The 14,650-nt window shown below is 48.1% G+C and overlaps 1 protein-coding gene across 8 annotated transcripts in view; it reads right to left on the bottom strand.

Moving 5' to 3' along the window:
* The window catches only part of ARMC9 (armadillo repeat containing 9), a 137,149-nt gene that overhangs the window by 62,324 nt on the left and 60,175 nt on the right, over nt 1–14,650 (bottom strand). For all 8 annotated transcript variants that reach the window (XR_013828690.1, XM_079924173.1, XM_079924175.1 and 5 more), the window contains 4 exons: nt 13,615–13,691; nt 11,026–11,100; nt 4,821–4,911; nt 1,288–1,343 (listed from right to left, as the gene is read on the bottom strand). Coding sequence is in view for 7 of the 8 variants with exons in the window: in XM_079924173.1 (XP_079780299.1) it covers nt 1,288–1,343; nt 4,821–4,911; nt 11,026–11,100; nt 13,615–13,691 (299 nt within the window). In the remaining variant the exon portion in view is untranslated. The remainder of the gene's footprint in view (nt 1–1,287; nt 1,344–4,820; nt 4,912–11,025; nt 11,101–13,614; nt 13,692–14,650) is intronic.

The following is a 14,650-nucleotide window of genomic DNA, read 5'->3' as shown; positions in this document are numbered from 1 at the left end:
CTAGTTCTGGAAGTCCAGAACTGCAGGGAGCAGGGGTGCCCGCTGCTGCCGCCTACAGCCCATTAGGAAAATGGCAGGCAGGAGGCTGGCTGCAGAGGGACCATAGCTCACAGATCTGTCCTCATTGGTGGAGCCGTCCTTGTTGGTGGAGGGCTCTTAAATGAACTGTCTCCCCTAACTGATGCCATCAATGAACAAAAACCTGGCTTCTACACACCTTTTACATGGACAGACCACAACTCCAAAGAACAACTCATCTTCCAGCGTTCACTTCGGGAATAAACGCTCCCCACAACATAGAGGGAATGCAAATCACTTATTACCACAGAGAACAAGAGAGGACAGCCATGTATGGGTTTTTTAGGCCTGAAGGAAAAATAATGAAATAGCTTGTCATGTGAAAATCCACCTACAGCCCATGAGTCACCATTCTCTACACCACCTCACAGGACTCACTCAGACGCCCTTGTTCTGAACCTTCACGCTCTAAAAAACCAGGTAAGCCGATTTTTCACAGCTGAGGTAACCCACACCACAGGAATGCAAATGACAGGGTAAAGTGGTAGGTTCTGCCAGCTCTGAACCAAGCCCCGGACTCCCACCCTGGAGATTCTCCCGGGGAGCCTCCAGGCCCAACGCTCACACCCACGAGGAAGACAGGGGAGGTTCACGCCCCCTTCAGGGCAAAAGACTCAGCGCAAGACCGGTCATCTTTCAGCCTCCCATCAACCCAAGTGCCACAGAGTGTGGCCTCTCCATGCTGGCTGCAACGAGCCCACCAAGGTGCGGCCACAGTCTCCAGACACGCCCCCCGCAAGTCCTCCCACCCTGCAGCCGCGTGTGGGTGGAGTCTAACTGCCACCCCCACCCCCACCCCCACCCCCGACTGGTCTGGTCTTGGCACATGCCCCGAGCAGAACGCAGCGTAAGTGATGTTCTGAGGCTGCTGAGCCCACACAAGGACTGGAAGCTTTCCCTTCTTTCCCCTTGGAGACCGGCCCCCAACCAATAAGGCAGTCCCGGGATGGACCACTAAGTGATTACAGGCCACGTGGAGAGGGGCTGTGGCAGCCGCGATGCCAGCTCAGACGTGGAGAAGAGCCACTGACACCCCAAGAGAGACCAGCAGAAAACCACCCAGCTGAGCTCTAGCTGACCCACACAATTGTGAGAAGTAACGTAGCAGGGACTGAAAGCTCCGTTTCTGGACTAACTTTCCAAGGCGAGGAAGAGACTCAGAATAGTTGGCCGGAGTTTTCTATGTGGTGTCAAGAGCCTCTAACTTACTTCATCATCTTCGTCTTCGTCATCATCAGATTCAAGAACACCGTCCAGTAGCTCTTCTACAAAGAAAAAAATCAATGAATAACTGCAACCACAGTTGGGAGCCTTGGTCAACAAACTCCTTCAGCTGCTGCAGAGACAGGTAAACGCAGCCTGTGAGCCCCCGGGGCCAGAGCACCTGACCTGCTCAGCACCTTCCTTATTATCACTCATTGCTTGAACAGACGACATGAAAGTAAAGAAAGCCGGAGAGAAGAGGAAAGGAGATCAAACAGGAAATAGGAGGACAGAAGGAAACAAAGGCGCCGAAGACACTGTCCAGCACACTTAGGAAGGCGGCAGATGCACCTAGACTTAACCAAACCCCAAAACCATTTCCTAGAAGGGAATCTGTAGAAACGCCAGGACTCCCGTTGTCCTCGACGCAGCCCTCATTCTGAAGGGAAGGACTCCACTGACCCGGCTGGACCGAAGCCAGCAGGTCACTCACAGGGCTCGCGGGCCTACCGTGGGCTGTGCCGTTGTCGTGGAAGCTACTTTGCATACTGGAGGGTGTTGTGTCACCTGCATCTGGGCTGAAGCTTAATTACCCAACTTCTATGCCCTCCCAGCCCCTGAACAGCACTGCTCCTTCCCACCTTTGGTAAGTGGCTTTCACAGTGAGGAGGTTACTATATTTACCAATTGTAAATTAAACCTTTCTTCTTCAAATATGGAAAGGCCTTTTTTTTTTTTTTTTGAATCTCAGCTATTTCATGAGGCCACAGGCTAGTCCAGCCACACTGCCCCCTCCCCTGAGCCTGTGGGCTCAGACTCAACCTACTTTCGGAACAATGTGCAGTCCTGTGAACTCAAGTCCCTTACGAGCCTCAGCTCCTCCTCTCCGGGAGGACGGAGACACGAGCCCTGCTTCCCACACTGCTCCCTGGGCTGTGGGCCCAACAACAGGGCACTTGAGTTACCAGCATCCCTTCTTTCCTGAGGGCCCTCCGGGAAAGCCAGCTCCGCCTTGCTCTGCCCAGTGACCAGTCAGGTCGCCCTGTCCTCTCTTTGGCGACCAGCTGGTATCTGCCGGTCCCCCTTGCTGAGCGCTGGAGTCACGGACAAAACTCCCTGCTGCTGCTGGCCATTCACTTCCACTTGTCACGTCACCAGGCCAGGAGTTCCCCTTAGGCTTCGCCAGAGCAGTCCTTCCCCTCCTGTGGGGTTAAAGTTCTAAAATACATGGGAATTTTTGTCCTTGAGGACCTTAAACTCCACTAGAAAACGAGTGCTAGAGGATTGAGATGGACTTGAATTAAGATAACCCATGTACATGTTTTCATGTTCACTAAAATAAAACAAGAAAGTCGATACTTTAAAAAAAAGATTGTTAAATCTAGAACTAGATTTACTAGTTTAAGATTCACCTATCTTAAACCAGTAAATGTCTCACAACTCCCACTCGGCTATCAACTCCCCCTTGAGGAGGAAGACTGGACTGGATGGAAACTCTCCAGCTCTCCCTCCTCTAGGGTTAAGCATGATGCTTGTAGATTCATTTTGCCTTGATAGCTGTTGACAGGTGTCCTAAGGTATTTATGTGTATGTATCTGGTCCTCCACCCAAATATTCAATGACTTTCTAATTTTGCTTCAAAGTAGCAGACTCCTGGGTAATCGTCTCTGGAGTCCTGCCACTGTCCTATGGATACAGAACAGCTTCTGTGCTTGAAATGAAGAAGAACCACTGTAGGCACTCCATTGAAACTGGACCTTCCGGAGCTGAGCAGGTAGACCCCACGTCTGTCCTGAACACACAAGGTTGTAAGGCCTTGGCTCCGCGCAGGACAACTTCTTGCTAAAGCACATCCCTTACAGAAACGTAGACTGACCCCTCGTCCTCACATTCGTTAGCGTGCCGGTCCAAGGGCCAGCTTTATGTAAGAGGAAGAGATGTTTTCTTGGCCAGAGAGACAAGACACACTGCTTTCTGGCTGCCTGGGAGGAGGGAAGACTGACAAGGAAATAGAGGTGAGTGTGTCTTGATAGACCGACTGAAACAGAGTCAGCCTTGAAGGTTCCCAACCCAAACCTGACCCTGACGCTGCGGAGGACTCCTGGCCTGGGAGGGAGGTCTCGGCATAGCTAGCGACCTCAGAGCAGATAGGCAACAACTTTTCCCAGCATTCCCCTGCCTTCCCAAACTGTGGCCTACATAGAGAAGGTTAGGGAGTAACCTTGGTCAGGACTAAGGTTAGGTTTTATTTCCTTTTATTATTTTTTTCAATATGCCCGCCTAGCAGAATGGAAGTGCAAAGTCAGAAATGCAGTAGCTGCAGAAAATACACATCTGTTCCTTCCCCACCTGAATCCGGGATGAATTATACTTGCTCCATAAAAACCAAAGGGGAGGACATTCAAGTGGAAATGGGCCCCCAGCCTGAAGGCAGCCAAGATTTAACCTCACCGGCTGCTCTCCTGGCCGCCTCCTGTTGATGGGGAGCCCTCTAACCCCCTCCTTCTGCCTCTCCATTTCTGTGTCCCTCCGAGGCAGGGCTGCACACTGGAATCACCTGGGAGTTTTAAACACTATTCGTACCTGGGGCTCCTCCAGAGATTCTGATTTAATTGGCATGAGGTGCTACCTTGGGGGTTTTCAAATCTCCCCAGGTGACTGCCCTGTGCAGCCCTAGCTGTGAACCAGGAGCTGGGAGAGCCACCTGTGGGCTTCCTCCAGTGAAGGGCTTCACGCATTTCCCTTTTGCTCGGCCTTGGTCAAGCTGCTGCCTTGGGATCAGAGATCAGGAGATTCATTTTTTACCTGCGTTCGTGTGAGGAACAGAATCTGTGCACTTGGACTTTCAGTGATGTGGACAAGGGCGTGCAGAAAGACGTAAGTGACGAGCTTGACCCTGGATGCTGGCAGTGCCAGGCGCCTCTGGCTTGTGCACAAGTCAGGATCAAGGCATCAGGGGGCCACAGAAAGAGCTAAGGGCGTCCCCACCACCCGGTCCCATCCGAGGCTTCCTTTACCTTCCTTTCCTGCTTATTATGGAATGTGGGTGGTCCCAGTAATGGAAGGAAGGGGATCACATCCTCCCACGTTGCTGGTTGGCAACATGAATTCTTCTGGAGCGAATGAACGTGGGAGGACGAGGGCCTTTTCCACGGTGGTGCCGGAAAGATTGGCATCTGTTTTCATTATCTGACCCTCGCACCCTGGGACGGCCGCCCTAGTGGTCTGGGGGAAATAATTAGGAGGGGGAGGCCCACATAAAGAGAACTTCCAGTTAAGGAAGGGTTTCTGCAACAGCTTTTGAGCTCTTCTTGTTGACTATAAGCCAAAAGTGTGATGAGAGACTATCGATCATGGGACAAAGTGGCCTTGGCTACCTGGCTGAACTTCCATTTGTGGGTTCACTTGGGTCTCCCCACCTCCCTTAAGGCCTCTTGAATGAATTCTAAGACATGACAAGCCCCTCTAAGAAAGCCCACATGTCCTTCTAGCATATGTGAAAGATTCAAAGGATACATAATAGATTGCCTTAAACAGACCTGAACGAAGCTGCTTGATGATAAATTCAATCTGGCGGATCATTTCAGCATTGCCTTCTTTGATGAAGCAGCAAAGGATGTCTTCCATTCCCTAGAAGCATTGGAGAGAGTAAGAGTTAACATTTCAGTTTTGGGGGGAAACTACTTTTCAATGGAGTAGTTTCACCTAATCAAAAAAAAAACACCAGGGCTTCCCAGGTGGCGCAGTGGTTAAGAATCCGCCTGCAAATGCAGGGGACACGGGTTCGAGCCCTGGTCCGGGAAGATCCTACATGCCGGGGAGCAACTAAGCCTGTGTGCTACAACCACTGAGCCTGCGCTCTAGAGCCTGAGAGCCACAACTACTAAAGCCCTCGAGCCTAGAGCCCGTGCTCCACAACAAGAGAAGCCACTGCAATGAGAAGCCCGCACAACCCGACGAAGACCCAATGCAGCCAAAAGTAAATAAATTAATTAATTTAAACAAACAAGAAAAACCAAAAACCAAAAAACTTTTTTTTCAGGAGGAAGGGATATACGCACAATAAAAATCCTCTGCTCAGTTCTAAACATTCTTTTTGTTGTTTTTACAATTCACAAGGAAATTACTTTATTCTTGGTTGACTATCTGACCTAATCATAACACATTTATTTTTAAAAAAGCTATCGTAAAATTTTACTGTGTAAGTCCTCCTTTGAGCTTTGGCAGTATGTTGTTTGGGGAGGTGGTTTCGCTCCCATGTTTTCCCTGTAGTTATACACTGCCCACTGGATTTTAGGGCCAAAAATGGTCTTTGAAAAGTAAAACCACATGTTCAGAGAAGTCAAAGAACAAATAGAACCTCTTTTTAAACAGCCATCGTTCTTTTTCTATCAAAATAATTACAAAGTCATTACAGTGTGTATTATTTACTACAAAACACTGACATCAGCGTTTTCAATTCTGACTAACAGAATTCCAGGGACATGTAGAGGTAAGAGGCTGACTTGACCATAAATCTCTATTTCTCCTCCTTCCTCTTTTCTGTGGGACTTGAATGTATGGTTGGAGCTGATGAGGCCTTCTTACCCCCACGAGGGGAAAGTGTATCTGATATTGAACCCAAAGCAGAGGGAGCAGAGTACAGAGGTGCTGGTAGAGAAACAGATCAAGTGACACGCGAATCCTGATCGAGCTGTGCCTGAGGCTTGCGCCGGAAGCTTCTGCCTGGACTTTTCAGTTACCGGAGCCAGTAAGCTCCTGTTTAGGTAGCCAGCTTGGAATCAACAGCTCTAACTGAATCAAAGCAGAAGCGCCCAGTGCACGTTTGAACATGGTGAGTTCCCATCACCTAAAGCAGAGCATTACCTTCTAGAAAGGTAAAATCTGGATTGTAGTTCTCGTTTCCCCATAAACTAGCTATGTGACCTTGGTCAAATTACTTAACTCTTCCCAGCCTTTTTCCTCAACTATAAAATAAGGATGGCAACTCAAGTGGACACGAGATCTTTAAAGGATATAATTGGGTGTTGGTTATGTAAATATGTATATTTGTCAAAATGCGTTGAACTGTATATGTAAGGCTTGTGCATTTCACTGTTCATAATTATACCTAAAAAAAAGAAAGAAAAAGCATCTAGTCTGACGACTGGCGCACAGGAGATGCTTAATAAATGGTTGAGACTGTGCTTGCTGTGTCTGGTAGGGGTTTCTGGCTCAGAAGAGAGAGCTGGTAGCTGAAGCAAGGGAGCCAACAAGGTTCCCGGTGGCCCCAGAGTGAGAAGAGAAGAGGGTTAGGACAGAACCTTGGAGAACCTTTAGGTTGTCTCCTGTTTTCCTATGATCAGTAATGCTGTGATGACTATTTTCATACATGAATCTTTGTTCACGTTTTTGTATGGAGCTTCAGAAGTGGAATTACTGGGCAAAGACTATTAATATTTTTGAGGACTGTTATACATATTGTCAAATTGCTTTCTAAAAATGCCATATCAATTTATCCTCTCAGTAAGATTTCCACACTAATTTTTTTTTTCAATAAATTTATTTATTTATTTATTTCTGGCTGCATTGGGTCTTTGTTACTGCGTGCAGTCTTTCTTTAGTTGCGCTGAGCGGGGGGCTACTCTTCGTTGCGGTGCACGGGCTTCTCACTGTGGAGGCTTCTCTTGTTACAGAGCACGGGCTCTAGAGCGCAGGCTCAGTAGTTGTGGCACACGGCCCTAGGTGCTCTGCGGCATGTGGGATCTTCCTGGACCAGGGCTCGAACCCATGTCCCCCTGAATTGGCAGGTGGATTCTTAACCACTGCGCCACCAGGGAAGCCCTCCACATTAATTTTGAAAGGCCCACACATGATGGGATGCCATGGAATACAGCAGACAGGCTTACCAACTGTAATGGACAACCGTTACACTTGTAGCTGATGAACACTTTTAAAAGAGCTTCTCTACAACGTTTTCATTTCCCAAGGCCGCAGCCAGCATGTTAGCATTCCCAGGCCCCCTTCAGCCAGGGTGCAGGCAGATGACCTAGGTCCTGCCAATCAAATGCACCCATGTGAGACTGATTCCGAAGTGGGCAATGTGAAGAATCAGGCACACGGGGAACACACATCTTTGTGACGGTTGGGCAGGCGGCATCCCGCCCTTCAGGGACAGCAGAGCAGAGTTTCTGGCATTGCGGTGTGAGCCTGGGCCCAGGGCATTGGTGCAAGGCACAGTGGGGATATCACTGGAGCAGCCCCGTGGAGCGTGTGGGCATTTCTCCTGGCTCTGTGGCTTCTGAGCCCGGTTCCCTGGTTCTCCCAGAGACTCCGAGAGCCTTGACAGAGCATCTGGTCTGCTCCAGCCCAGGGCGCAATGTTTGGCTGGGGTTTCGATCCCAGGGAAGAGCTCCTGGCCGACAATTACTCCAGCCCTGGGTGCAGGAGGCCCTGGGGTAGCATGAGGGTGGCCCTCTTGATCGCATCTGCTCTCCGGCCCCAGACCTTGGTGGTCTCTTAAAGTTCAAATGGGCCTCAGGGCACGCATGTATCTTTTTCTCCTTTTTTTTTTTTTTTATTGTTGGTATTACTTTAAGACCACTATAGTGGCATTTGGTACTAATCTAATTTTTATGTATTCTCTCTCATTTTCCACAAGCACACAAATGTTTTACACAGTTGCAAACAGAGTTATTATAATGTCATATTCTGCTTTTATCCCTCATTACACAATGAAGTTCCCATACTGTCTCATACTGCTTTTCTTAATTATCATCTTCAATAGCTACTAATACTGTGAGCAAAAGCACCACAATTTCATTAGCAATTCCTCTATTACCAGACATCTATGTTCTGGTTTTTCACTATTATAAAGATATTGAACTGAGCCCTGTCATGCCCAGAGCTCTCCTCTGCATCAGTGACCAGAGGAAAATGAATGAATCCAAAATATGGAGGTTTCCATAATTTATCACATACACTGCTGAACTTCCTTCCAAAAGGACTGTGCTGACACACACCCGGCACGGTCTCAACGTCAGTTCCGTCACCTCCTCCCTGGCTTTGCGTGTGAGCAGATGTTAGGGCGGTGAGATTATGGATAATGTTCTCCTCACTGTCTGGTTTCCTTTATTACTGTTATATAACGAAGGAAAAGGATGTAATACCCTCCATCAATCTAAAAACCTCTTCAAGGATAAGAGTGAAATGAGAGGAAATCTCAGGGCTTTAGAAAGACTCTGTTGAAGCCATATCCTCCTTTAGAGGCGTCTCTTACAGATAAGTAGGTAACTACTTAGGTGAAGTGTCCAGAAGCTTCCTCCATTTGCTTACGACTTTGATCCCTGTTAAAATGCCAGAGGGAAGCGTATGCCACTTACACCTCTATCTAAGTGGTCTACGTTTTCTTTTCAAAGTCGGTAATTCAGAGGCTGTCTAGAAACTTATGTCAGAAACTATAAAGGAAGATATTAATGGATTTAACTATAATTAAAGCTGTCATATAACCAAAGCCCCATAAGTAAAACACCAATGAAAAATTGGGGAAACATTTGTGATATATGTCAAAAGATTAATAGCCCTAATTTCCCTTGCGACTTCTTTGATCCAGAGGCAACTTAGAAGCGAGTGGCAGCCAGGCTCCATGGACGAACCCCCCGCCTGGACCGCATGCTCCCGGGCCGTCCCTCCCACACCGCACCCGAGCCGGTCCCGTGACCACTTCTCAGATTGGGTCATAGAGGAGACTGTGGCTGCCGTCTTGCTCACTCTCTGACTCTCTAGGATCCCTCAGGGAGAAGCCAGCTGCCATGTGGAGAGAAGCCCTATGCAGCAGTCCCCTGGCAAGGAAACGAGGTCCCCAGACAACAGCCAGCACGAGAGCGAGCTTGGAAGCGGATCCTTGTGCCCTCGGCTCCCCGGCTGAAGTCTTCACTAAAATCACAGGAGAGACTCTTGGCCAGCACCACGCAGCTAATCTGCTCCCCAACATCTGTCCTATAGAAACTGTGAGGCAGTCATTTTTTTTTTTGAGGCAGTTTTTTTTTATAAGCCATTAAACTTTGGGGTAATTTTTTATGCAGCAATAGAAAACGAATTCAACTGTGCTGCTTAATTTCCAAACCTTTGGGGATTTCCTAGATGCCTCATTATTATGTTTATGTTTTCCATCATTATTGATTCAACCCTTTTCTGCCCATTCCCTCTCTCCCCTCTCCTTCTGGGGCTCCAATGACAGGCGTGTGAGACCTCAGGATATTGCTGCACAGGGCTCTGAGGCTGTCCCATTCTTCCATCTCTTTTCTCTCTGGCCTGGATGATCTCTAAGGGCCACCCCCCTCGTGTCCGACAACAGTGAGTCTCTTTTCGCCACTTGGTGCCTGTCCCCTTCCTGCCCTTAAGGCCGCCTTCTCCACCCCTGTGCCCTGGATGTCTGCCATTCTTGCTTCTGGACTCCACATCACCTCTGTTCTTTCTTTTTCTTCAACCTACATGTTTTCTGCCTTGTTCTCTGCCTTGGTTGACAATTCCTCTCTTTGACCTGAATGACCATAATGCAGAATTTAATCAAGTTTATCTTCCCCTATTCTGTATTGAAAAAGCAGATTTCTTTTTCTCTTTAAAAGCAGTAGGCAGGGCTTCCCTGGTGGCGCAGTGGTTGAGAGTCCGCCTGCCGATGCAGGGGACACGGGTTCGTGCCCTGGTCCGGGAAGATCCCACATCCCACACGCCGCGGAGCGGCTGGGCCCATGAGCCATGGCCGCTGAGCCTGCGCATCCGGAGCCTGTGCTCCACAACGGGAGAGGCCACAACAGTGAGAGGCCCGCGTACGGCAAAAAAAAAAAAAAAAAAAAAGCAGTAGGCAATTAAGTTTCATTGTTTACCGTGACCACACAGAATGGATCTTAAATAAGTTTTTGTCTCTGGCATAACTGCTGATGTAACTGTAGATGACCCATTAGAAGATTTAGTAATTCTTCTAAGTAAGCAAAGCCAAGTGGAAGAACATGCTTCATTGGTCTCAAACTGAATTTAGCCTGTGTTTTGATGATGGAAATATATTTAATCCCTTCATTCTAAGCATTTAATACGCACACACGGTTTCACATGTCGTAAGGAAAAAGGACAAAACTCCAATAGTTTTGATTAGATCTAGAAACGTTGGTCATCTCAAAAGATGCTAATCACCTGAGGTTTGTTTTATGCTTCCAATATAAACACTAAAGTAAACACATTAAATATTCAGTTAACTCTTTTCCAACCAGACAGTTTTATCAGTTTCATCTGTTCCAGCTGGTTGCTATCAGAATGCCTGCAGATTAGAGGAGTGCTTTGATTGCCCCAGGTCTCACGGCTACAATTCCTTCAGGAAGCCTGGAGGTGAATTTGGGTGATGATTTTCTCCGTTTCATCATTTTCTTGCTAAGTTTCTCCTACTATGAAATCCACAAGCATTCCCAAAGCCCCCAGTTAAAATGAGTCACTTAAATTTTTAAAAATGTCTACAACTTTCCAAAAAATAAACCTTCTAGGAACTTCCGACGCTGTGGTTCTTAATCCTGTCGGCTGGGATCCCTTGAGAATCTGATAAAAACCACAAACTCTCTCCCCAGAAAACTGCAAATATGTATTTGGGATACAATTTCAGGGAGTTCAGAAGCTATCTGAAGCCCTTCCCTGGGGCCCCATCAGGAACCCCTTATTCTAATAGCCTCTGAACGTGGCCCTGACAGAAGCTGACCAATCCACAGCACGTTTTCTTACCATTGCTCTTGCTTCTTCACGAATGGATGGAATAGAAAGGATGCTGTACAGAGCTCCATTCACATACGGCTGTATCTTTAAGGGGAGAAAAAACAGTCATTTTCAGGTTCTCAAATACCATACAACTCAGACATCACACACTACCCTTGAGAACAGCCTGGCTGGCGAGCACTGCCACCTTCACAGCTCCCTGAGCTCCAGGATGCAGGTCTCCAAATGACAGACATCTCCACTGGCACAGCCCAGGGCAACAGCTAAAACTAAGAGTTCAAAACCAAGGGCATCATTCTCTCCCAAAGTTTACTCCCGTTACATGTCATTGCTGAATTAATGTCATCCTGATGACTCAGGCTAGAACCTTTGGAGGCATCACTGATTCCTCTCTCTTCTTACCCTCCAATGTTGGGTCTCCAAGCCATCTTTAGTGGGAACCCATCTTTTCCATAGGTGCCGCTACAGTCCTTGTTCAGACATCATCGGCCATGACGTAGGCTACATGAGACCTCCAAAAGGGTCTCTCTGCCTTCTATGTTCACCCTTTAACCCATATCATTGCCAAGATTCTACAGCATGGGCCAAATCATCCCTCCCCCGACCTCGGGAACCTTCTGTAGAAACTACCTGGAAAGTCCTAACTCCTTATTGTAGGACACAGGGCCCTTCAAGGTTTGGCCTCTATATCATCTTCCTCTGCTCCTTCCTTCCGGCCACTTGGAATTCACACTACACAGATTCCACTTAAGGGACTGCCCCCTGCCCCCCCGACGGCACGCTGTGACATGCCCTGGCCTGGTTCTAGCAGCTCATCTTGCTGGGAATGCTCTTCCCATATATGTCTATCTGGAAACCTATGGTTCATCCTTTAAAACTCAGCTCAGGGGCTTCCCTGGCAGTCCAGCGGTTAAGACTCCACGTTTCCAATGCAAGGGGTGCGGGTTCAATCCCTGGTCAGGGAACTAAGATCCCACAGGCCGCACAGTGTGGCCAAAAATAAATAAATACATAAATAAATACATAAATAATTAAAAAATAAAACTCAGCTCAGACATACCTCAGAGGAAGCCTTTCCTAAGCCCCCAGACAGGCTGCTCTGCTCCCTGTACATACCTCCCTCCGCTTCTGCACTGGATTCAGTATTTATTTATTTATCTGCTGCACTGCGCGGCTTGCAGGATCTCAGTTCCCTGACCAGGGATTAAACCTGGGCCATGGCAGTGAAAGCCCAGAATCCTAACCCCTAGGCCACCAGCAAACTCCCAGGATTTGGTATATCTTTAAACTTATACTTATGTCTCTCCATGAGCTCTTCAGGGACAGGACCCATGTTTTACGCACATAAGTAACCCTAACATCAAGCCAGACAGGACATGGTACATTGCAGCTGCTTGATAAATGGGCTTTCCCTTTCGAGTGGACTGCATGCTACGTACACCCTCCGCAGCAATGGGGGAGGTCTCATTTCCCACCACCCTTTTCCAGAACCGGATTTATTACCACTTTTCATTTCTGCTAATCTAATGGGTAAGAGAAGACATCCTATAGTTGTGTTTATTTTCATTTCCCTGACTACTAGCAAAATTGAAGATCTTTTCATATTTACAGACCATCAAGATTTACTGTTCTGTAAACTGTCCATTTATACACTTTGTCCTTTTTTTCCTGTTGGCTTTTTCTCTGTTTGACTCTTAACGTGTATCAAGAGCCGGCTAAAGAGGGCAGATCTTTGTGGAGGTTTTGGCTTCAGGTGCAAAGTGATGTCATGGTTTCCACACAGGCATTTGTAGAAAGCGGGGGAGAGAATAATCATAGCGTGTGTTAGCTGATCCAGACCTCTATTTTATTTAAAAAGGGCTTGCCTCCCATTGGCTAGAACACCACACGGATGAGAGCAGAAGCCAGGACGGCCATCCCGCGGACAGTTCTGCAGGACTCTGACCCAAGACTGACATATGGGGGGGGCCAGCAGTGACGAGTGTCTACGCCCCAGGGAAGCTCCGGCTCGGGCCCTTGAGGGGGAAGTGCAGCCACGTCCACCGAGGATGGCTGGGGCACAGAGAGGTGAAGGCAAGCAAACAGGGCACCCCTGGGGGACTGGATAAGTGAAAGGGCAGGGCTGCCAACAAGGGGCTGCTGTACAGCAGTGAGAGTTAAGGACCTAGGCGTACAGAAGGCAACAGAGCAAGGTCCTAAAGAGACAGTGAAAATGGAAGAAAAGGATGCGATCTAGAGGGCAATGTTATTTATACAAATTGAGCACACCCATAATATTAAATATATTTTCATGTTACATACGTGTCCATGGACATATATTAAAGCCAACAGAGGAGTGTCAACATGGGGGGAGGAGTGAAGCAGGGGGAGATGACTAGGAGGAAAAAATAACCCCCGGGAGGGAGCAGTACAGGCCAGCGAACGGCAGTTGTGCTCACAAACGGGAAGCCAGGGAACAGCCTCCTGCTCTAGGTTCCAGAATTTAAAAATGATGAAAGCTCTGACGTAGCTTATACAAATACTTGGAAGAGGGCAAGTGCAGCAAGTACCCCCGGCCACCCTCCCCCAAGCCCGGGGTTTACGGTGCTGACTGGGTACCTCGCGGTTTTCATGGCCGAGCAGATCCGAAAGAACTTTCAGCACGAGGCCCGCCACCTTGGCACACATGTTCTTCCCTTTAGGAGAAAAAGAGAGAAACAAAACAGGACATGTCTAAACTCAGAGGCACAGTTTCAGGTCAGGCAGACTTGAATATGAACCTTGGCTCCTCTGCCTGTGAGCTGTGTGACCTTGGGTGAGTCACTTCACCGACTTGGGGCCCAATTTCTTCCTCTGGGGTCCCTTGGGGATTATAACGTCCACCTCAAAGGGCAATGTAGAATTAAGTAGCTCAGTGTATCTCAGGATGTGAACACTAAAGTTTCCCAAAGCAATAGAGAAAAGGAGACAGGACCATGAGACAGAAAGACAGCATCAGTTTTTTGTCTTCTTTTGGCCGAGCGCCACGGCACGTGGGACCTTAGTTCCCCGACCAGGGATCAAACCTGCGCCCCCTGCATTGGAAGCGCGGAGTCTTCCAGACACTGGACCGCCAGGGAAGTCCCGGCAGCTCAGTATAGGGCGGCACACTCCCAGTGCTCAGTAAGTGGCGGCGGTTCTTATTATTCAGGAGGTCAGAGCTGTTCACTACACTGAAAGCACGATGAGTCAAAGGGCCATGCTCTCCTCCCAAGTGCACAGGCCATCACTTACAAATCCTCCAGCTATTTCAGGAATTCCAAACATCATCATGACAATCATTGCAAATAAACTGATGATAATAAAGAAAAGCCGATTATAATCTGATAAATGTTTTAAAGCTAGGAAATTTGCATACGCTATGTTTTTAAAAGAGAAGATTAGTCATTTAGTCAGTCAACAACACACAGTTAGGTGGTTCAGATTCCAAGGCGTCTGGGGGTGAAGGAGCTTCTAACAAATACCCTGAGCTATTTATCCAGGTAACCTCCCAACACCTTCTCAACACCTTCTCAGACAGAGGTCAGCCGTGGGCCGGACGTGGCACCTCTCCAAGGAAGCTTCTTCCATCCCAGGGAACAGATCATTTAAGTGGGATGGAACCTGCAGGAAAGCT

Source organism: Stenella coeruleoalba (genome assembly GCF_951394435.1).
Source record: "Stenella coeruleoalba genome assembly, chromosome: 6".
In the NCBI taxonomy this organism is placed as follows: Eukaryota; Metazoa; Chordata; class Mammalia; order Artiodactyla; family Delphinidae; genus Stenella; species Stenella coeruleoalba.
Note: the sequence above shows the minus strand (reverse complement) of the source record. Positions and strands in the feature narration are given on the sequence as shown.